This window comes from Ictidomys tridecemlineatus, chromosome 6, assembly GCF_052094955.1.
Source record: "Ictidomys tridecemlineatus isolate mIctTri1 chromosome 6, mIctTri1.hap1, whole genome shotgun sequence".
Classification (NCBI taxonomy): domain Eukaryota; kingdom Metazoa; phylum Chordata; class Mammalia; order Rodentia; family Sciuridae; genus Ictidomys; species Ictidomys tridecemlineatus.
In genome coordinates, this window is record NC_135482.1 from 123,818,595 (window position 1) to 123,843,054 (window position 24,460).

General features: G+C 33.2%; 1 protein-coding gene across 4 annotated transcripts in view; it reads right to left on the minus strand.

The window, feature by feature from the left end:
- The window catches only part of Rnf17 (ring finger protein 17), a 123,083-nt gene that overhangs the window by 20,530 nt on the left and 78,093 nt on the right, over positions 1–24,460 (minus strand). For all 4 annotated transcript variants that reach the window (XM_078015734.1, XM_078015733.1, XM_078015732.1 and 1 more), the window contains 8 exons: positions 23,069–23,189; positions 15,412–15,639; positions 14,268–14,418; positions 14,002–14,120; positions 8,164–8,254; positions 6,918–7,033; positions 4,520–4,809; positions 1,506–1,669 (listed from right to left, as the gene is read on the minus strand). In XM_078015734.1, coding sequence (XP_077871860.1) covers positions 1,506–1,669; positions 4,520–4,809; positions 6,918–7,033; positions 8,164–8,254; positions 14,002–14,120; positions 14,268–14,418; positions 15,412–15,639; positions 23,069–23,189 — 1,280 coding nt within the window. The remainder of the gene's footprint in view (positions 1–1,505; positions 1,670–4,519; positions 4,810–6,917; positions 7,034–8,163; positions 8,255–14,001; positions 14,121–14,267; positions 14,419–15,411; positions 15,640–23,068; positions 23,190–24,460) is intronic.

Below are 24,460 nucleotides of genomic sequence, written 5' to 3' on the forward strand. Positions count from 1 at the left end.
AAATAAAACTAAGGTATTATGACATTATGAGAAATTTAAATAAATAGTTCACCATCTTATTTATTTAGATTCCATATATGTAAAGCTCATGACGTGTGATAACTTGATAAAAACTGAATTTCAATTCACTTTTGTAATAAAGAAGAAAAAGTAGGGGTTATCTGAATAACTCAAAAGTATGTAAAAAGTGACTCACATGATTATAAACACATTGAAACTGTGGGTATCCAGTTGTTTAAGTATTCACCCAAAATTTGAAACCATTTTATTTCCATCAAAACCATTACAAATTTGTAGTTCAGCAGAAAAAGCACAAGACAGAAATTTAGAAATTAGTCCAGATTAGAATATAGACTCCAATATGACTACTCACTGACAGGGCAACCTTGGAAAGTCAATGAACTTAAACTTCAATTTTTTTATTAAAATAGGAGTAATAACTTAGTCCAGGACAGTTGTAAAAAATTATAAAATATGAATTACAGATGTGAAAAAGCTAAAAAACCTTAAAATGCTATATAATTATTAAATATCTAACAAAATAAATATCTGACCAAGTAGAAACAAAAGACTTATTTTTTCCCCCTCACTTGAATTAAAAGTACACATTTCAAGTGTGAAGTATCTTCATCAATTTTATTTCCTTACTTATATTCCTTCTCTCCATTTTATTTTTTTGTGGTACTGAGAATTGAACCCAAGGGTGCTCTACCCCTAAGCCACATTCCCAGCTCTTTTAAAATTTTATTTTGAGACAAGGTCTTGCTAAGTTGCCAAAGTTGGCCTCAAACTTGTGATCCTCCCATCTCAGCCTCTTAAATTGCTGGGGATTATAGGTGTGCATGTCTTTGAAGGTATTTTTTTTAAAGATATTTTTAGTTGTAGTTGGACCCAATACCTTTATTAATTTTTATGTGGTGTTGAGGATCGAACTCAGGGCCTCGAATGTGCTAGGCATGTGCTCTACTGCTGAGCCACAATCCCAGCCCCTTTGAAGGTATTTTAATCTATATTTTTATACATTCAGTATTCAATGCATGAAGCTGTTTTTGAAGATTTTGAATGAAACTTGAGTGCTACCTCGCTATTATGTAAAGGTGAATTAATCCTTATCCTGAAAGGACTAGTTGGGCCACAAACAAATTTGCAAGGAGATACTGAACATATTGGAAAGCAAGTTTTACTTAATTCCTTGTGTGAACACAGGGCCACAGATTACAACTAAGTGGTCCAAGGCACAAGAGGTCAAATCCCTACCTGCTTCTATTCTTCCATTATTCAGGTTATTAAATATATTTGAAAAGAAATCCTTATTACAAATAAAAGCATAATAATACAAATAAAAGTGTAATGCATCTAATAACTGTACTCAACAAATACAAGTGTAATTAGTTTCTAATGACTGAATTCAACAAAACGTGCTTTAATCAAATTTTCACATATCAAAAGGCTACTTAATGCTATAGCATTTAGCCAGAACAGTTACAAAAGAATATTAAACTTACCCTGATAGTGCCACCTACAACTTCCATTACTTTGCCTCGATACCACATTGTATCTGATCCTCTCACTGCACAGGGTTCTCCCTTTTTCCAGAAATAAGGTTCCAAAAGACCAAGGTATTTTAAATTACTTTGAATTTCATTCATCATTTTTACCAGCTCAAATTCTGAAGAAATTATTAAAAATAGAAAGCATTTAGGAAAAATTTCCTACACTGTTCAAAAAAAGTCATCAAGAATCTTACTTAGGTAATATAAGGAATTGAAAACCAGGCTCATAATAAAACTTTCATAAAATCTAACTTGGTCAGTATCTTCTATTTGTTTTAAAATGTACTAAGACCATATAAATAATTATTCTGATTTTTTAAATAATATTTTGAGAGTACAAACATCATAAAGAGCTCTAAACCCATGTCAGGTAGGCTAATATAAAAGAACTATCAACTGAAGATGACATTTTGACAGCACAGCTAATAAAACATAACACAAGTTACTTAGATACAATATAATAGTGAAAATTCTAATTTTATTTTTCCTACAGATTGTCCCACTAGTTCCACAGTGACTATATATCCTTATAAGTGGTACCATAGAAGGCAAGGGCTGGAATCAGGTTCTATCCCAGTTCTACATTTTATTTGTGTGATCTTGAGTAGTTCCTTTACCTCTCCATACACCTCGGTTTATTCTCTGTAAACTAATTATGATAGCACCTACCTACATTATCAGCATTGCAGCAGGACCAGATGTAAAGCATCTAGTAATAGTCAACCAGTTTTAGCAATGACTAACATGTCAAGCAAAGCTTCTGGATTAAGTACTATTTTTACTACAGGTCTCAAACACTGTTCATTTATTTTAGAACAGCCAGTTGCACAGATTTATTCTATTTTCCAGTTAAAAATAGTATTTATAAAGATCAACAAACTAGAGGAAAATGTCAATAAATTCATAGCTACCACACCCTATTGGCAGGTGGGCCCACGAGTTGAATTAATGGTGTCTAAACCTGTTGAGTGCTGGAGTCTTAAGAGTTACAGAATATTCCAGATGAGCCCAGGTTGTAATTAAGAAGCATTTATTTGCTTTTAAACTAAGAAGATTTCAGAAAGGACCTCAATTTTCAGTTATTCCTTATGGTTTCTTTTTTTATTTCAAATAAATACAAACTTTAGTATTCTTTTTTCATAGAATCTCCAAACTTATATAAATGTCAGGTCTTTTTAAACTTGGAACCATCCTCACTTGGTTAAGTCCCAATATGGGAAAATAAAGGAGATGTAGTAGGCTACATCACTTTATGCTGATTTTGATCTACCAGAAACCTTTAGAAGCTATCTGGCCTTGTTCTTCTTTCATGCTGGGACAGTACTTTGGATGTTCAGAAAATCACTCAAGTTTCTAAGTCTTAAATTCTGCCAATTACTCGTACCACTGCTGACCTGTGGTTTATCATTGTGGTTCATGTGTGAGAAATCCAAGAATGCTCAGAGGTGAACTAATTAGATTATGAGAGATGTAACCTAATCAGCAGATCAATCCACTGATGTGGATTAACTGTGTGGTAATTGTAGGTACATAGGGTTGGATGCAGAAGTAGGTCACTGTGGGCATTCCTTGAGGTTTATATTTTGTTCCTGGTGAATGAAGCTTTCTCGGTGCTCCTGATTGCCAGGTCCTGAGCTACTTTCTTCTGTACCCTTCCACTTATGATGCTCTGCCTCACACCTTAAAGGCCCATACTATGGAGGGTGGCTGATTATGAACTGACCTTCTGAAACTATGAGCCAAAATAAACTTTGTTACACTGTTCATCTCAGGTCTTTTGGTCACAGAAATGCAAAGTTGACTAAAACATTTACAGATGCACAAAAATTTTGGCACCATGGAAGGAGGGAAAATTCAGTGACAGTCCTGATATACCATGATTCTAAAAACCCACTGGTCTTCTGTCAAATATTTAATCACATCCTAACTCCTTTATTGTTATTAAATTTCATTATTCCTATTCTTATAACCAGGCTGGACTCCTTTGTGTATAAATGCCTATATTTGTGAGGTTTTAATTTTTTCTTTTGGTACCAGGGAGGGGTGCTTAATCACTGAGCCATATTCCCAGCCCGTTTTTATATTTTACTTGGAGACAGGGTCTTGCTGAGTTGTTTTGGGCTTCACGAAGTTGCTGAGGCTGGCTATGAACTTGTGATCCTCTTGCCTCAGCCTCTCAAGCTGTTGGGGTGACAGGCATGCTCCACCATGCCCAGCTGAGGCTCACCTCAGTAACTTAGTGAGACCCTGTCTTAAAATAAAAAATAAAAAGGGATAGGGATGTAAAAAGGGCAGTGGTAAAATGCTCCTGGGATTCAATCCCCAGGACAAAAAAACTGGGGGTATCTACTTATAGTCATTGTTAATATGATCAGCACATTGTCCCTAACACTAAGCTTGGGAGAAATCCTTTGGGATCCCATCTTTATATGAGAGCTTCCTGTTAGATTTCCCACTTGCAGTGAAGGGGCTTTGTTCTTTACTTCCTTTTTCTTGAACTCTGTTATCAGATGAGAAGTTCAAGGTTTTACATCTTGAACACCTTCGTTGGCACATCGTATCTTCTCAAATTCTGATTAGAGCTTGATGTATTTTTTATTTTCGTATCAACACAGTAAATGTTAATTTAAAAAGAATTATACATGCATTTTAATGTATTTGGAAGCATTGTGCAATCTGCCTTAATGGAAATTCTAAATTACTTTCTTATACTGAGAATAGCCCTAATTATAACACATGACATTGCTATTTTAAAATAATAATTAAAAAACTCAAATAAGTTTTATGTGCTAGGCATAAAAAGCACTTTGCCATATTTTCTACGAAATAATTTAATCCTCCTAACAGCCCTATAAAAAGAGGTTAATTACTTGACTATGTATTCTGGTTGTCACTATCTCACTGGAGAACTTGAGCTGCTAGGACCACTGTTACTGATGAATCCTTTATAACATAAAAGAGCTTACCTGATAATTTAGGTACTACGAATATAGTTCCATCATCACCAATGCAGCTGACTACTGCCTCAAATACTTTCATATTAGGAATAACTGGTGGTTTATAACACCCAATGGCTCTTGGCTCTGAAATCTGCTCCTTAAATTCAGATACCTTGTGTTCACTGATTGAATCAGTAGCTTTTTTCTCAGAGTCAAAGTTAATTTTAATACACTTAGTGGTAACTATTAAATCTTCTTGTCCCAGGGGGATCTGCAGAGACTTCTCAGATGAATGGCTGTTATTTGATTTATTAATTCTGTAACATCCAAAAAAGAACATATCTAAACAGGAGCAAGTATAAAAATCTGGGGAAAACAATATAAAAATAATCTTTCAAATATATTTAACATTTAAAGAAAATATTTGCTCTTGTCTAGGGTATACTAGTCTAATTTGTTACATGGAAATGAGCATTATTTAAGTTACAGTGAAAATTATTTTAAGTTATAAATGAGACTAATGAGGAAAAAAGCAGTATAATTTCACTTTAATGTTTTAAAGTACTATCTGATACTTATACACTATTCTTTCATAAAATCTCCTAAGAAGTATATCCTCAGTATTGTACAATGGAGCTAAATGGTGGATTGGGAGTTCAAAGCCAACCTCAGCAAAGAAACAAGGTGCTAAATAAGCATCTCAGTGAGACCCTGTCTCGAAATAAAATACAAAATAGGGTTGGGGATGTGGCTCAGTGGTTGAGTGCCCCTAAGTTCAATCCCCAGTACCCAATCAATCAATCAATCAATCCATAATACCTCCAAGTTGATTCTAGTTTAGTCCATAGTAGAACACACATAGTAGAACACACATAAAATATAAATACAGATCTCTTAAAATAATGACTCAGATACTAGGTATTGGTAGCAATATGCTATTTTCAATTTTGTTTACTTCATGATATCTCTTCCATTTAAAGGAAAAGCATGCTACCATACAAAAAACTAAAATCACGGAGGCAGTATTAACATTGGTTGTGTTTTAGTAGAATTGCAGTCAAAATTTTGTTCCTTCTAGTTTCCTGTACTTTTCCTTTAACAGTATTCATAAAGTTATTACTTAATGCCCTCAACTAACTAACTTCTCCCTCTGTCTTAAGATAGCTAGTAGTTTCATTGCTGCTACGGCAGTAAAAAACAATCAAACAACAATAATTAAAAAAAAAAAAACCTCAAAATTGGTGACAGACAATGCCGATAGTATTAACTTGTCTAGAAGTTTTCATTTCAGTTCATTTCTTTTGCCAAGGAGTTACTTAAACCTAAAGTATATGAACGAACCCCCAAGAGAAGCACATTAAAGATATAGAGCCTGAGCCTGATGCAGTGGCACGTGCCTATAATCCCAGCGGCTCGGGCGGTTGAGATAGGAGGATTGTGAGTTCAAAGCCAGCCTCAGTAAAAAGTGAGGCACTGAGCAACTCAGTGAGACCCTGTCTCCAAATAAAATACAAAATAGGGATGAGGATGTGGCTCAGTGGTTGAGTGTCCGTGAGTTCAATCCCTGGTACACCTTCCGCTCCCCCTCCAAAAAAATATGTGGAGTCTGTGCGCCAGGGTTCGGGCAACTTAGGTTGAATCTACTGCACCTGGCCAGCTACTGCAGGCCCCATTTTATTTTTGATTTCTTGTTTTCTCTTTCTATTTCATCAGGTAACCACATACATTTTGTGCCATTTTGTGTATGGCACAAAAGTGGCTGCTTGAAACATATCTGCAATTTCAACCTACTTCCACAACTGGAAGGAAGATAAAGGAATAAGCTAGGGTTGTAGTAATATCCCAATCCTTCTCCCTGCGACCCAAAGTTGCTTAAACCTCAAACTTAGACCCCAAAGGATGTAAATGTAAATGTTGTTCAATTACTTTTTTGCTATTTGTTTCTATTTTACATAAATATATATTGTATATACCTACTACCACTTCTAACACAAAACTCAAAGATTTCTGTCTAACTAAAGCATGCCAAGGGGCTCAGTCAGATCTGGTACCTACTATATTTTTGTTCCCTTTTCCTTTGGTTTAGAATGTAAATATCAAAGAAAAAGAGAAAGTACAAAAGCCAGAACATATGCAAGCTGTTTGACCTGAATAGAGAAATAAATAATTCTGAAGAAATTGTTGTCTCCTCAGAGATTAATTTTTAAATTATCTTTAAGAGCAAATAAGATACAATTTAGATTTCTATTTTTCTGAACTAGGGATTGAACCCAGGCCCTTGCACATGCTAGGCTAGTGCTCTACTACTGAGTTACATCCACAGCCCTGCAATTCATATTTGAAAGCACACCTATATAAAAACTTAAACAGGTAAATAAGAAGTATCTATCACAAACTGATATAAAAAATTTGAAAAAGTCTGTACCTTCTTTCTCTCAAAGCCAAACCTTTTTTAATCAGATATTTAGAAACATCGACACGCTCTCCTTTTTCATCTCTGCAGAAAATTTTCACAGGTAATGGCCATGTTGTGTTGCTTTCCTGTAGTGATTTAAGAGTACAGTAAATAAAAGACACAAAAGAAAAATATTTTGATAAATAGTGTACTTTTCTCAGGCATTTCTTCTATATTTCTCTAAGCAAGCCAAAGAAGTTTCCCAACTGAGTAAAGATATGTTGATATCTAAATATATCGAGGAAAAATAGCATGGGAAAGATCAATAGGGACAGATATTTGTTTTATGAAATATATGAGGAATATAAATTTTACTTCCAAGGTAAAATTTAACTAAAGAAACGAAAAAAAAGAGAAACAAAATGAAAAAAAATTTTTCCAACCCAAACGAGGGGGAAAGACACCACCACTTAATGTGTTTTTATATTCCCCTAAATTCTTTGTCAATTATAGAATTAAAATATACTTTCCAAGGTGTGCCTTTTTTCCTACAGAAAGCAAAATATCTACAAGCCATAAATTCTGTTTCATATGGAAAAAGTTATAAAAATGAGGGAATTAGGAGCTCTGTAATTCCAGCAGTTTGGTAGGCTGAGGCAGTAGGATCACAGGTTCAAAGCCAGGCTCAGCAAAAGCAAGGTGCTAAGCAACTCGGACTCTGTCTCTAAATAAAATACAAAATAGGGCTGGGGATAGGGCTCAGTGGTCTGTCAATCCCTGGTACTCCACAAAAAATTATACACAGAAAAAGTTAACATGGAAAAATGATAAAATTCTGATAATTAATGCAGCAAAACATTTAAATTAGAAAAAAGTAGGTAATACAAAGAATATTTTTAAGTATTCTGAAAAATAAGTGCTTATTCTCAATTCCATACTCAAAAATATATATTTTATGACTTACAGTGAATTTTGACTTATCTAGAAGCCCGATTTTCCACTTTAATAAAATATTAGAAGACTTCAGAAATATGCTCTAGCAAAAACATGTTATATTTTATCATGCAAATTATCAACTTAATATTACTTTAGAAATATCTTGATTTATTTATATAATCATTTGTGTATATCTACTATCAAATAGGCATTGTACCTTGAAATAAGACAAAGTTCACTACAAAATCCAAAAAAGCATTTTCTCAAGAAAATTGATGAAAACATTAATGAAATGATTAATCAATATATATCCATTGTAACTGTTAACCTTACTACCCACCTGTAAAGTTATGGTTGCTATCGCTCCAGTGAGGTACAATGAAAGACAGTCACAAGCTGTTGCTGTCCACTTGTCACTCCCACCAGTTGGTCTAAAACAAAAATTAATGACAACTTGTTTTATAACAAATAGTATACAATATTGATATATACAAGAAATATTATACATAAGCACATAGTTTGAACCAACTGAATATGTAGTGAGAAATAAATTTGGACATGGATTCATGTTATCTTCACAATTCTTTTCCCTATTTTCATAGTCTTTTGTTCATCACTCTACTTAGAATCCATGCTACATGCTAACTTATTTATGTATACCTGGTTCTACAGTTTAACTGAAGATATCTAAAAGTTGATAACATTTTAAATATTCTTCATCATTAAATATTCAGGTGTGTGAACTAGATGAGACATCAGGGATGGTGTACTCTTCCATCATCATATTCCCTAACATCTAGCACAGTGCCTGGCACACAGAAAGTGCTCTGGAAATATTTAACAAAACAAAAACAAAAACATTACTTTGCAATAATGATTATGCTGTCCACTTTGGGAAGTATTCTGTAATTCAGTTTGAATCACTATCCATAAATATGAGCCTCAACAGTTTATAAAATTTTACTTTTAATCGCAATTTTTAATTGTTGACTTATTGATTCAACAAAAATTACTCAAATTGATATAGTCATGCAATTTTGAATGACTAGAAATAACATAATTTTGGACAAAAACTAAATGGCAAAATAATGTATACTAAAATATGCTCAATAAAGTTTTAGCAAATAAATGAAAAGCAGGGTATATAACATCATTATTTATTTTAGTTTGCAGAATTAAAACTGAGTGACTTTAGAAGTTTCTAACCATCAAGTCTACCCCCAAGAATAAGGAAGAGATTATATGTAAATCAGGCAGGATCCTAAACATAGTTTCTAAATCCAGAATCTCAATGAACTGAACTTAGTTAATGAATTGAGTAAATAACATGGTCAGTTTTATCATGGTAAATGGTTTATAAAAGTGAACTCACCCGTCAACTGGACATGGGGCTTTATCAAATTGGAGTTGGTAAGTATGCCAACACTTAATTTATTAAGACCAACCAGTGTTATGAGCTAAGAAGCTTAAACTATTAGTAACTCCCAGAATTAGTTATGTTTTAATATTTATAATTGCACTGCCAGGAACAGTGGTGCATGCCTGTAAGCCTGGTGAATTGGTAGGCTTAGGCAGGAGGATCACGTTTGTGGCCAGCCTCAGCAATTTAGCAAGATTTTGTCTCAAAAAATAATAAGGGCTGGGGATGTCGCTCAATGATAAAAGCACCCCTGGGTTCAATCAATCCCAAGTACTGCCCCTTGCTATTCATGGGGTGTTGATTCCAGGACTCCTGCAGAAACCAAAACCTTAGAGACCACAGCTCCACTTCTTTATGCCATCTTTTAACCTCTGGTTCTAGAAACCCTAATTAAAAATCAATTCTGTGTTTTGTAGTAAATCTGACAGTAATTCTATCTCCAGTGGCAGTGGCAAGATGAATAGTATGCACAAGCCTCTTATGTCAAATGGTATATTATCTAACATACCCCCATATTTACTTTAAACATCTCAAGATGACTTAAAATAGCATGTATAATGTAAATGTTATGCAGCTGTTAGACTGTATTGTTTAGGGAATGAAAAGAAAAAAATCTGTACATGTTCTGTATAGATACTATTTTTTTATAACATTTCAATCTGAAGTTGTAGAACCTGCAGATATGCAGGGCCAACTCTATTATGATTATATATATATATATATATATATATATATATATATATATATATATATATATATATATATATATATATATATAAAATCAGTGTATTATTAAGATTTTCCTATTTTTTTTTAATGTTAATTTTTTAGTTATAGGCGGACACAATATCTTTATATTTATGTGGTGCTGAGGATCAAACCCAGTGCCTCACGAATGCTAGGCTCTACCTCTGAGCCACAACCCCAGCCCCTATTATTATTATTATTATTTTAATGTATTTTTTAGTTGTAGATAGACACAATACCTTTATTTATTTATTAATTTTTATGTGCTGAGGATTGAGCCCAGTGCCTCACATGTGCTAGGCAAGCACCCTACCACTGAGTCATAACCCCAGCCCACAACACCTTTATTTTTATGTGGTGCTGGGGATTGAAACCAGTGTCTCACAAGTACTCTACCACCGAGCCACAACCCAGCCCTATTATTTATTATTGATACACATAAATATTAGCTTTTGAACATCTGAAGGTATTTACTATAATACTTTAAAAAATTAGGGATGTGGAATTTTATTTAGGGAAGACAAAAATTTTCAGGAGATGGATGGTGATAAAAGTTATACAGCAATGTGAATTTTAAGATCAGAAAACTGTACACTTAAAAATGGTAAAAAGGGCAAATTTTATGTGATGCCATTTTATTACAATTAAAAAAAAACTACAGAAAAAATATTTCTTGGAATAGCAGCAAAACATAGTGGGGCCAGAGTTTCAGTTCTAAATTCAGATCCTGTTTATAATTCTAGCTCAACAATTGAATTGATGTTTTAATTGGATAATAAAATATTTAACCTCTTGAAGATTCAATTTCCTTATCTCTAACACCTTATCTATAGTTTAAGGTATGTTGTGAACATTAAGATTAGGGTTAACAATCATTAGAATTCTCAATGATAACATTATTCTATCCAAGTCCATAAGATATTATTAAAAGGTATGTCAGGAACTGTCTATAAGATTAGGTACAATCAGGAAATTGCTAGAATTCTGTTCAATAACAATATTCTAATTGAACCTAATTTAAGGGAGAAGTGAAAACTAGTAATAGGATTTATATACTATGTAGTCTTGAGTTTTCCAATCCAGGATATTGAAAAAACTTGTAGACATATAATTGTATAGCTGCTACCAGTAAATACATAAAATAGAAGTGCTCATAAGATTGAAGAAATACTCTGTGCAAACAGGTGGACTAGAGAAACTACTACTAATAAACTCTTCAAGAATATTAAACATGATGGTCCATGAGTAATTAGAACAGAAAGGGTCACTAGGGTACCCTATTCTAATCTCAATTTTAAATATCAGGTTTTAAAACATACTAAACCAATTTAGACTTATAGATTAACTTTGGACAAGTAATTTAATTTCTTGGTATCAGTTGCTTCAATTATAATATAGGAATAATAATAGTTCCCATGTCAGTTTTGTGAGAACTAAATGAACCAGTATGTTGTTGTAAAGCACATTATAAATGTAGACAATGCTGATGTATAGTAACTATACTTCACATATATCTATAATATATCTATATATGTATGTATGTATGTATCTATCTATCTAATATCCGAGGTTTTTGCATGAGGTCCTTGTGGGTAAGATCATAGGCAAAGGAAACCAATATAATTTATTCATTAAAAAAAATCAGATAGGTACAGTGGACATGCCTATGATCCCAGTGACTTGGGAGGCTGAGGCAGGAGGACTGCAAGTTCAAGGCCAGCCTCAGCAACTTAGTGAGACCCTAAGCAACATAGTGAAACCTTGTTTCAAAATAAAAAATAAAAAAATTAAATATCACAGAGTTCATTGAAGTTTTTATAGTAATGCTAAAAGGATCTTTAGTTTTTTTTAGTTTTGTGAACAAATTTTTATTATTCCTATTTATATCAATGTCTGTAAAACCTATACACATACATGTGCTTATATGTATATACACATCTTTTAGCCAAATAGTAAGCAAGTGGCTTCAAATTAGGGAGTAAATTCAATACAGTACAAAATTATAAGCTGTTTTAAATGATTTGGTTAATTTTGAGTAGCACAAAAAAAATCACAGGAATTGATATTAGTAGGTTTCATTAATGATGAAGCTGCTACTCATATGTAAAATGATATCCAGTATTCCAAAGTGAATAGGAGCTAAGATTTATTTAATACAGGTTGTAGACTATTTTGAACTTCCAGAGGAAAGGCCAATTGTTTTTGGCAGCACTATTTCTTCAGTGATTAGTTACTGTGATTTTTGCCAAAAGTCAGAAATTCAAGTTTTAATGTGACATCTATGGTTTAAAAAATGTAAATATTTCAAAATTTAAAAACTATACTATCAGCCAAATATATGGTTGGATTTAGCCTACACATAGTGGAATATAACCTATGACACAGAAGTATGCTTTCAAATTTACAAATACAATTTTTTACATTATTAGAGTACTACCTAGGTGTTGAATAATATCAGTATTTGAATTTCAAAACCAATTAGATGAAACATGACAAGAAGAACTATAAATTCTATATTTAGGTAAAAAAATCAATTATCTGTGTACATAAAATAGGTTCAAATGAAAAATAGCAAACGCCACTGAGTGGAAGCCCTTCTAAGTAAAAATGCTTAGGAAGGACACTGGGCTTACATTGTTCCTCCAGTTCAGGGCTGGAGCTTTGGCTGCAAATGCTAATCTGTTTCACCTGACAATACCTTCCTCTCTGGGGGTACATGAGGCAAGATAATTCTAGTACAGTCAACAAGTGGACTGATATGCTTGGGCTCTTTTAAAGAATTATCCTTTAGGGCTGGGGATGTGGCTCAAGTGGTATTGTGCTAGCCTGGCATGCATGTGGCCCGGGTTTGATTCTCAGCACCACATACAAACAAAGATGTTGTGTCCGCTGAAAACTGAAAAATAAATATTAAAGTTCTCTCCCTCTCTCTCTAAAAATAAAAAAAGAATTATCCTTTAGTAAACTGAAAATTCAATGGCATTAAGAGCTGAGATTCACTGTATTTTTTTTTTAACTTTATAAAGTGCAGAAGCTTAATGGGAGTTCAATGTGAGATGTTGTCCCTTTGCTCCGTGATTCAATCTGGATCTTTTCTTTCCTTTGCTGCTGTCTTGCTCAAATTAAACTCTATGCCCAGCAGCTTCTCCTCAGTGTATGGTATGGAAAGAAATGTCAGTTTACTCTGAAGAGTTATACGGTTAAAAAAGGGAACTATGACACATCATAGACTTCTTGATTTTAGTTATGAATTCCACCCTGTATTACTTCCCTTCTCAGATTAGCTTGCATGCTCCCATTAAATATTCTTGCAGATTTCTATTCTCAGAACCTTCAGAATCCCAGTCTGCCTTTCCTCTATTTCCTCCCAAACAAACTGATTACTGAGGGTCTTGGTGCATAGAATTTCCCACCTGCTGATATTTGGGAGGTCATAGGAGTCATTTGTCACCAACTTTTTTTTTTTTCAGATAATCAGTATGCACAGTATTTAGTTTTACTGTCCAAGCTGCACTACTTGTACTGTAGGATTCTAGATTAAAAAATTATACTATGACATTTTTCCAGAATCTTCTATAATCTACTTTTTTGGTAATATATTTTTAGCTTTCCTTGCAATTCTAAATTTACAAAGTATATTTATTTCTATTTGCTTTTGTTGTTCCTCAAAGCTTTTTATATTTGCAGTTTGATTTCTACCTAGATACCATTCATACTCACCTATAATATATTTCCTTAATGTCACTAAATTTATGTGCTCCAAATAGTTATCTTTCCTCCTGTTGACATCTGAGTTAGCTAGATTTTATAAAAATTTCAGGACATGTTAACTAATTTAATACTGATAAGAACCCATTCAAAAAAGAGAAATATTTATTTATTTATTTTTGTGGTACTGGGGATTGGTCCCAGGGCCTTATGCATGCAAGACAAGCACCCTACCAACTGAGAAGAAATATTTAAAATGATAACATTCAATGGATAAAATGAATTTATTCAGCTAAAAACTACCTTATATCGACAAGAGAGCATTCCAAAGATAATCTTCCCATTGTCTTTAGATTTTCTTGAAGTTCTCTTAAACAGTTAATATTCACTACTAGTTCAACACCCACGTCATACAGCAATACCTATGAAAACAGCAATTTTAATATGGAAAGCAACATTTCAAAAACATTTTTGCAAATATTGAAAGCATAACAAAAACTGGATTAAATAACTGCAGTAAAAGTCCAAAAATGCATTCATTTTCACAATTTATTTATAATTGCATTTACCTCTACTAGTGTGTCTGTGATCATCCTGATGATCTGGCCTCTTCGCCACTGATTTTTATCTGGGACCTTAACAGCACAGTGCATATCATTTTCCCATTTAATAGGTTCCCATTCTTTGTTTTCATAAGCAGTTATCATCTTTTCTTCTAAACTATGTAAGAATTAAAAATGTTTGACTTTCAAAAGTTAAAAACATTTTTTTTTCTCTGACAACATGTTTTCTACTGTCCCACTTGGTCATTCCACTTCAGCCAAACTGTTCTTCCCTAAATATACCAAGCATATTTCCATCTCAGGCCACGTAACTAGCTCTTCCCTTTGCCTGAGATAAACTTTCCTTAGATTCTTAGGGGGTTATTCCCTCCTACCTCTTTCAAGGCCCATTTCAAAAGTGAATTTCATGCATCTTTGAGGTTTTCCTTTTAAAAATTACCTTGCTCCCCAAATGCTTTATTTTCTCTATCACCTGTAACATACTTGCAATACTAAGTTTTATTTGTTCATCATCTCTCCCTCTGTTATAATTTAAGCTCCATGACAGCAAAGACCTATATTCTTTACCACTGTTATCCCCAACATCTATATGCACACTGCCATGAGTAGGTGCTCAATAATTTGTGGGGTAAATAAATCCTAATATAGTAAAAATAATTAACAAATATACTATTAAAATTTTTAGTTTAGTTTAGTTCAAATAATTTTGCTATTTTAATGAAACCATGTCATTTGCAGAAAAATGGACAGAACTAGAGACCATTATGTTAAGTGAAATAAGTCAAACTCAGAAGATCAATGTTCAATTATTTCCTCTTATATGTGGAAGCTAGAGAGGAAAAAGAAAAAGGAGGTGGTGGGGATGATCTCATTAAAATCAAAGGGAGCTCAATAGAGGAAAAGGACCAAGGGGTGTAGAGTGGGCAGGCAAGTACTGGAAAATGATACCAAACAAATTATACTGTTATACTGTGTGCATGTACAAACATGTAACAACAAATTCCATCATTAATACAACTGTAGTGCACCAATAAAAAATGTGGAAAAAATTAAGTAGATAAAAAATTTTGCTATTTTAAAAATTCTACATTTAAAACTTCTGTTATCTTTGAAACAGTATAAGAAGAATGTTTTCCATATAATAGTATACCTATTAAGTAAGTTTTCTGTTAACAACCACTGAACATAAATCTTCTCAGGAGATATTACATTACAGATATGCACAGGCAATTCCTTATTATAAAGTGACTGGAAATTCTCATTAGGTAGAGATTTTACAGACATAGGACTTAAGTTGTTTACTTCATTTGAAATAATTTCTTCTGGAGAAGGATCCCATACTTCTATATGCTTTTTAGAATTATCTTTGAGGGTATATCTGAAAAATAACAAATGTCAGCAAAAAGAATATAGCAAAACATTCATGTTTGCATTTGCTTAGGCTTAGAGATGAATAAGTTTTAGCAACTTCCAGTTTTGATATTAATAATAACTAAATTTAGTCATTTAAAAAATGTTCTGAACCAACACCAAAGTAAGTACAAGAAGAAAACAAAAACTAAAAATTAAATTTTCTATTTTTAAACACACAGTTATAAATAACAACTTTGCTTATAAGTTCAATGCTTGGCACTGATATTCTACACTCCAACGGAACAGAAGAATTCATACTTTGACAATTTGAATATTTATCTTTGACTAAAATATATCAATCCATTTACCATGAAGAATACAAGTTGGAAAATAATTACTATTATCAAAGTACTAAGAAGCAAAATCACTGAATAAAGTGATTTTGAAGTAATGTTTAAAAGATTAGACTAAATGTAGATGACTAGATGTTATTTTTACCTGAATAAACATTGAATTTTTTTCACCATAAGCTAAGATTACACTCACCAAGGTTACTAACAATGTTTGTTGTTAAATCCAATGGACAGTTTTCAGTTCTTTCTTGAACTCTCAGCACTAGCTACTCTTTCCCTTCTTTAAATATTATTTTCTTTTGGTTCCTTGTTGTACTTCAGCTTCAAGCTCTTTTGGACCTTTCTTTCCCATAAGTGATTATTTACATGCTGCACTCCTCCACTTAAATTACATAACCAGGTTTGTCTTCTGAACTCCAGATTGACAGATTTATTTCCTTCATTCAGCTAACATTTATTGGATATGTACTGTGAGCCAGCAAGCATAGTGCTAGGTATGGCAGTGAAGAAAATAGATAGGGTTCTTATCCTCAGAAGATTATAGTTGTCATGCCTTATCCTAGGTGGAAATGTTTCAAGTCCCCAATGGATGGTACCAAGCCAAATATATACTGAATTATAATTTATAAATTTAAATAACAAAATAGAATTTTAACAATATAATATAATAAATTTATTTAAAACATATTATTTCTCAAAGTTTCTGTTTAATACTTTCAGACTGCAGTTAACCACAGGTTAACAAACCATGGAAAGCAAAACCATGGATGGGGGGACTACTGTATGGTGTTACTAAAAAATTAAGTAAATAAGAAATTTTATATAATACAAATGAGTTACAAAGGAAAAGAACAAGAACACAGGCCAACAAAATCTAATGTAGTGTAAAAGTTGGGGCTAATTGTCTGATATATCAGTTGAGACTTAAAATAAGTAGGAGGTAGCTAGGTATTCCAGGAACTGAAAGAAAACATGTAGTTTTGATATAGTAAGTAAAAAAAAAATGGTATGGGATTTGTAGTAGGCAGGGGTCAGACTATTTAGGGAACATTACTTTTATTTTATAAAGGATGGTGGGCATGATATGGTTAAGTGTAGGGAGGCTAAGGCAGGAGTATTGCCAAATTCAAGGCCAACTTCAGCAATTTGCAAGACTCTCAAAAAATAAAAAGGACCAGGGATGTAGCTCCATGGCTGAGCACCCCTAAGTTCAATTGAAAGGAAGAAAGAGTAGTAGGTTGTGGAAATTCTTTTTCTTTTCTTCTCAGTCCTCAGGCTATCAGGAAAGTCACTCATCAAGGGAAACTCATGTTTTAATTTGAGCATGGGCAATAGACACAGTAAAAACAGTGGGTCAGATAACAGAAATCTGGGTTTGTGAGGGCACCGGGATTTGTTGGGGTTGCTGGAGCACCAGAGGTAGATTTACTCAAATGGAATTTAAGCTTCTGGACCATGAGTGCCCTGGGACGGGCCAAAGCAACGATTTTTTTTTTTTTGAAAAATTTACCAAAGAATAAAAATTTAATTATCTTTCCAATTTTTAAAACTGTTCTAAATGCGTAAAATCTAAAATTTACTATCATAACCATTTTAAATGTACATTTCAGGTCATTAAGTAGGTGTATTGTTTTGCATCCATCACCACCATCTCTCTTTTTACCTTGCAAAGCTGAAACTCCTCTATTTATACTCACTAAACACTAACTCACTTCCCATTTCTTCCTACCTCCACAGTCACTGTCAACCACCATTATTTCCGTCTTAAACTACTATAATCATTCCTTATAAATGGCAACATATAGTATTTGTCTTTTACGTGATGGCTTATTTTAATATAACAAAGTTTCATCCATTATGGTACCATATATCAGAATTTTTTTTCTTTTTTGTGGTAATAGGATTGAACCTTGGGAGCTTTACCACTGAGCTATATCCCCAATCTGTTTTAATTTTTATTTTGAGACATGGTCTTGCTACATTGCTGAGGCTGGCCTCAAACTTGTGATCCTCCTGCCTCAGCCTCCTGAGTTGTTGGGATTACACCTGGTTCTCTTTTATTTATTTATTTATTTAGTTGTAAATACATATAGTATCTTATTTATTTATTTTTATGTGGTGCTGAGGATCAAACCCAATGCCTCACACATGTCAGGCAAATGCTCTACCACTGAGCTACAGCCCCAGCTCCTGGCTCTTTTTAATTGCTGAATAATATTCTATTTTATTACAAAGTACATTTTGCTTATCTATTCATTTACAAGGACATCTGGGTCACTTCCATGTTTTATCTAATGAAAATAGTGCGATTATAAAAATGAATGTACAAATATCTCTTTGACACTCTGATTTCAATTCTTTTGAGTATATACCCAGAAGTAGATACGCTGGATAAATGGGAATTCTATTTTTAATTTTTTTAGGAACTGCCATACTGTTTTCCATAGTGGCTATACCTTTTTACATCATCACCAACAGATACAATTTCTCTACATCCTTAACATTTTTTTCCTAGTAGCCATCCTAATGGATATGAAGTAGTATTTTACAATAGTTTTAATACACATTTCTCTAATAGTGATGTTGAATATTTTTTTCATGTGCTTATTGGCCTATTGTAAATCTTCTTTAGATAATGTCTATTCAACTCCTTTGCCCCTTTTTGTATTGAGTGTTCTGTTATTTGAGATTCAGTAGTCTTCTACATATTCTAGATATTAATACTTTAACAATATATGCTTTGAAAATGTTTTCTCTTATTCTGTGGGTTGCCTTTATATTCTGTAGAGAATACCTTCAGATGTACACAAGTTTTACATTTTCACGAAGTTTAGTTTGTGTTTTTTAAACTGCCTATGCACTTGATTTTCTTTTTTTTTTTAATTTATGTACTAGGGACTGAGCTCAGGGATACTTTCCCACTGAGTTATGTCCCTGATCCTATTAATTTGTGTACTTCTTTGTATTTAAAATTTTTTTTGTTATATATGACAGCAGAATGCATTACAAATTATTACTTTTTATTTTTTTAAATAGGGCTTTGAAAGTTGCTTAGGGCCTTGCTAAATTGTTAAGGCTGGTCTTGAACATGGCGAGTTCCCTGCCTCAGTCTCCCAGGTTGCTGGGATTACAGGTGTGTGCCACTCTGCCTGGTTGGGCACTTGATATCAACAAAATCACTGCCGAATCCAGTGTATGAAGCTTTTTGTCCAACATTATCTTTTATTGTTTTAGGTCTTACATTGAGGCCACAGATCCATTTTTAGTTAGTTTTTGTATGTGGTGTTAGGTGAGGGTTCAACTTCATTCTTTCGCATATGGATGTGTATGTTTCCCCAGCACCTTTTGTTAAAAATTGTTCTTCCCTTACTAAATGATCCTGACACTTTGGTTAAAGATAAACTTACCTATATGATAGTGTTTGTTTCTGGATTCTAGATTCTACTCTGTTGGTCTGTATGTCTATCATTCTATTGGTTTGACATTGTTTTGATTATAGTAGTTTACAGTCAGTTTTGAAATCACAATGTGTAAAATACTCCATGTTATCTTATTTCAGGATTGTTGTGGCTACTTAGGACCCCTGGAAATTTCATATGAATTTTAGAATGGGTTTTTCTATTTCTGTAAAAAATGTCATTGGAATTCTGATGGGGAACACTACTAATCTTCTGATTACTTAGGTGGGAATGAAATCTTAACAATATCAAGTCTTCTAATCTATAAATATAGAATGTCTTTCCATTCATTTGTCTACTTTAATGTCTTTCAAAAATGTTTTCTAGTTTTCAATGTATAAATCTTTCACTTTCTTGCTTAATTCTTAAAGTACTTCATTCTTATAGGTGCTATTGTATAAATATAAATTTTTTCTTAATTTTCCTTTTAGACTGCTTACTGTCAGGATGTAAAAATTAAACTAATTTTGTGACTTTGTATCCTCCTATTTTGATCAATTCACTTATTAATTCTAATAGTTTGTAAAGTCTCTTAGGTTTTCTAATATAAGCTCATACCATCTGCATCTCTTCCTTTCCACATTAGATGCCACATTTTTTTCTTGCCTAACTTTTTGATTATTCATAATCTACGTTCATAAGGGATACTGGCCTGTAATTTTCTTTTCTTGTTCTCTTCTTTTCCAGCTCTGGTGTCAGGATAATGCTGGCTTCACAATTTTGGAAGTGTTCCCTTTAATTTTTTTTTAGGAGAATTTGAGAAGGACTGGCATTAATTCTTCTTTAAATATTTGATAGAATTCAGTAATGAAGCCAAAATATTCTGGGCTTTCATTTGATGGGAGACTTTTTTAAAAAAGCTAATCCGATCTCTTCATTATTGAACTCTTTGGACTCTTTCCTCATGATTCAAACTTGGAAGGTTATATGTTTTAGGAATTTATCTACTTCTAGATTATCCAATTTGTTGGCATAGTAAGTATAACATGTAAGTTGCTTTATGATCCTTTGTATTTCTGTGATACAGTTATAATGTTCTTTCCTTTATTGAGTTTTCTTTTTGGTGAGTCTGGTTAGTCTGGATAAAAATTTGTTCATTTTGCTTGTCTTTTAAAAAAATCACTTCTTACTTTCACTGCTGTTTTAGTCAGCTTTCTATCACTATATGGGAATGTCTGAGAACAAATTAACTTATAAAGAGTAAAGATTTATTTTGGCTCACTCTCTTGAAGGTTTCAGTACGTCATAGTGCTTTGGGCCTGTGGCAAAGCAGTACATGATGGCAAGAGTATATGATAGAGAAAAACCATTCATTTCATAGTCAAGAAGCAAAAAAGAGATAGGAAGGGGTTGGAGTCTCATAATCCTCTTCAAGGGCACACCCCAATGACCTTTTAACTTCCCACAAGGCACCACCTTCTAAATTTCCACAGCATCTCTCAATAGTGCCACCTTGGGGACCGAAACCTTTAACAAATGGGACTTTTAGAGACATTAAACATCCTAATAATAGCAACTGCTTTTTTTTCTACTGTTTTACTAGTCTCTTTTCATTTATTTCTGCTCTAATTGTTATTATTTCTGCTGATTTTGGGCTTAGTTTGTTCTTTTTCAGGTTCACTGAGGTAAACAGTTAAGTTGTTATGAGATCTTCCGAAACTTCCCTCTTAGAACTGTTTTGCTTTGTTTTATAAGTTTTAGTATGTTGTGTTTCCATTTTCATTTGTCTCAGGATATTTTTTTAATTTCCTTTTTGATTTCTACTTTGACCCACTAGTGTGCAGGAGTGTGTTTGTACTCACAGAAAGCATTTAAGAACAATTCCCCTACCATTTTTCATTAGGAAGTTATTACCAATCTTTAATAACTTCATAACTTAAATAATATAAAGAATTAAAAACAAGTCCCTTGATAATAGGACTTCCATAAAAATCTAATTCAGTCAATAGCTTTTATGTGTTTCAAACTATATGACTAATAGCATGTAACAATTATTCTGATTTTTTATATATATTTTCTGAGCATAAACATCATAAACCATCATTTGGCTGGTGTTACAAAGTTAAAACTACACTTATCTTACAACCAGCAGTCCAAAAGAAAATAATACATATGTTGACACAAAGATCTGTGCCCAAATGTTTATATTAGCTTCATTTGTGGAACTGCCCCAAACTAGAAATAATCTAAAAGCTCATTAGTTGGTAAATGAATAAATCTGGTGCATCTGTATAATGGAATACTAGCTAGCAATAAAAAGAAACAAACTACTGGTATATGCAATATATATATATGCACATGCAACAGCATGGAAGAATCTCAAAAGTATTATGCTAAATGAAAGAAGCCAACACAAAAGGCAATATACTATATTATTCTGTTTAATGAAGTTGCGGAAAGTCAGAATTATAGAGACAGAAATTAGGTGGTTGCTAAAGGTTACTGACTACAGGGGGCATAAGGGAACATGTGACATTCTGTGTCTTTAATTTTTTCTTTTTTGGTCCTGGGGATTAAACCCAGGGTGCTTCAACTACATCCCTAGCACTTTCTATATTTGGGGGATAGGATATCACTAAGTTGCTTAGGGCCTTATTAAGTTGCCAACGCTAGTCTCAAATTGACAATCCTCCTACTTTAGACTCCCAAGTCACTGGGATTATAGGCATGCACCACTGCACCCAGTGACATTCTGTATCTTGACTGGGATAACATTTATATGACTCTATATGTTGGTCAAAATCATTTAACTGCGTACCTAAACAGTGACATTTTACTACATACCTTTACTACTATGCCTTAATAATTCTGACTTCAAAAAGAAAAAAAACTTAGTTCAATACAGTTTAAATGTTTACTCTCCTTTCTTTTCCTCCTTCACTTGCAATTAGACTGCTAAAAGGACAGGCCTTTCTTCTTCTGCTTCTAGTTCCTCCAGCGTTAAGGTAGGTAGGGAGAGCAAGACCACAGATCATAATACTAACAGGAGTCATAGCAGGTCTCTGTTAGGTGTCCTTGTTATGCCAATAGAAATTATGTGTGGGTGATATCAAAATATTGGGTTTCTTAAGGGCTACATATGGAAATTCTTTAGAAGACTCTGCAGAGTCCATTCCTTTTGCAAAAGTTTCTGTTGTGGAAGAATTCTTGGTCTTGACTGCCAAACCTTTATATTCAACCTTACCAGTACTCTGTTCTTCTGCTTCTTGGGTCACCTATACCACTGGTTAGTCTTTGATGGTTATGAACAAAATGGTTTAAGCTTAGTTACTTTAAACCTAAACCTAGGAAAACTCACGTTTCTCCAAGTGGGAATACCACAATGCTTTTTCTCTATTTTGCCATATCTTTTCCCAATTCCCTTTCTAAAATAGGTAAAGGGGGCTGCCTAAGCAGACATTCCATTTAGAAATAAAATGCCAGTCTCTTTTTCTAAGAAACAACTTTGATCTTGAGAAGCTTTTCTTTTGGTTTTAAAGTTCCTTAGGAATGAGGGTAAAAAGTCATTCTACTTCCTTAGACTAACAACTCGATTATTTTCCCACTATTTTTTTCTGATGTAGGAACAGGAAATTCCAGTTTCCCTTCTTGTGTTTGAAATTTTACATATAAACTAATAGTAAAAGTTTACCTGTGTACTTACCCTACTTCATAAGATGCTAAGCCTTCTTTCACAAGCTGGTCATTAATACTAGTAGGAGTCATTCCAGGAGCAGCAAAAGAATCAAAAAGCTCAACTAAGAGCACATTATCTTCTAAAATTTCTGTAAAAACACAAAAACTAATTTGGGGAAAGAAAGATATATATTGCAAAATAGACTAAATGAGAATTTTTTTTAACTGGAAACAATTTCTTTCTTTTTTGGGCATACATGAGATTTCTTGCTGAATATGTCACAGCCTCTGTCTAGAAATTGTAGTAGTATTTTGCAGTCATAATGAATTGTCAATGTTACCTGGAGCATATATAAATTAGTAAAAATTCTATTTTAGGTTATTGTATGCCACTGATTCTATAACAAAACCAAATAAGCTTAACCCTTTTGGATTCAGAATAACACAAATTAATATTTACTCAACAGAAATATTCAGTAGTATATTTATACTGTTTTGTGTAATTCAATCAAGTTCCAAAAGCACACAAGTGAATGAAATTTAACTCAGGCCAGTGAGTCATTATTTGTGAAGGTTTACAGCTTTTCTTTCTTTCTTTGTTTTGAGTCTTATTGTGTTGACCAGGTGATCTTCCTGCCTCAGCTTCTTGATAAATACCTGGAATTATAGGCCTGCACCACCACACCTAAGGTTTATAGCTTTTATAAGTATGGTACAAAGTTTAAAATGACAAAAACTCAATCTAGAACTCTCAATTAACTGGAATATTTTTCTTATCTCTTCATGTATTAGGACAAACCATTTAATTTTTCTTTTAGAAAACTAAAATTTATTACTTGATCGATCTGATTCTTAAACTACAGTGGGAACTGAGGATATAATTTACATCTTATATGCCTATTTTCTTTATTTATGGTCGCAGAAAAGGGAACTTGATAAAGAGGAATTTATTTAGGAAACACACATCTCTAAAATATGCACCGAGATCAATGTATGTCTACAGTTTTTATATAACAGTTGCTAGTAGAAGCTGGTCAGAATGATGATTCCAAAAAAAGACAATCATTGCTGGGCATGGGGGCACATGCCTGTAATCTTAGTTACTGGGAAGGCTGAAGCAGGAGGATTGCAAGTTTGAGGACACTCTCAGCAACTCAGTAAAATCCTTAACAACTAAGCAAGACCTTGTCTCAAAATAGAAAACAAAAGAGATGTAGTGCAGTGGTACAGTGCCCCTGCATTCAATCCCTAGTATAAAAACAAAGTCTAAAAAAACCCATATCAGCAATAATATCCTACATTACCCAGTTATAAGAGTACATGCATAATAGAAAAATTGTTTCAAGAACTGAAAAAAACAATCCTGGCTACTCTTCAGTGGCCCAGATGAGTTACCTAGAAACAAAAGGCTAAGCAATGC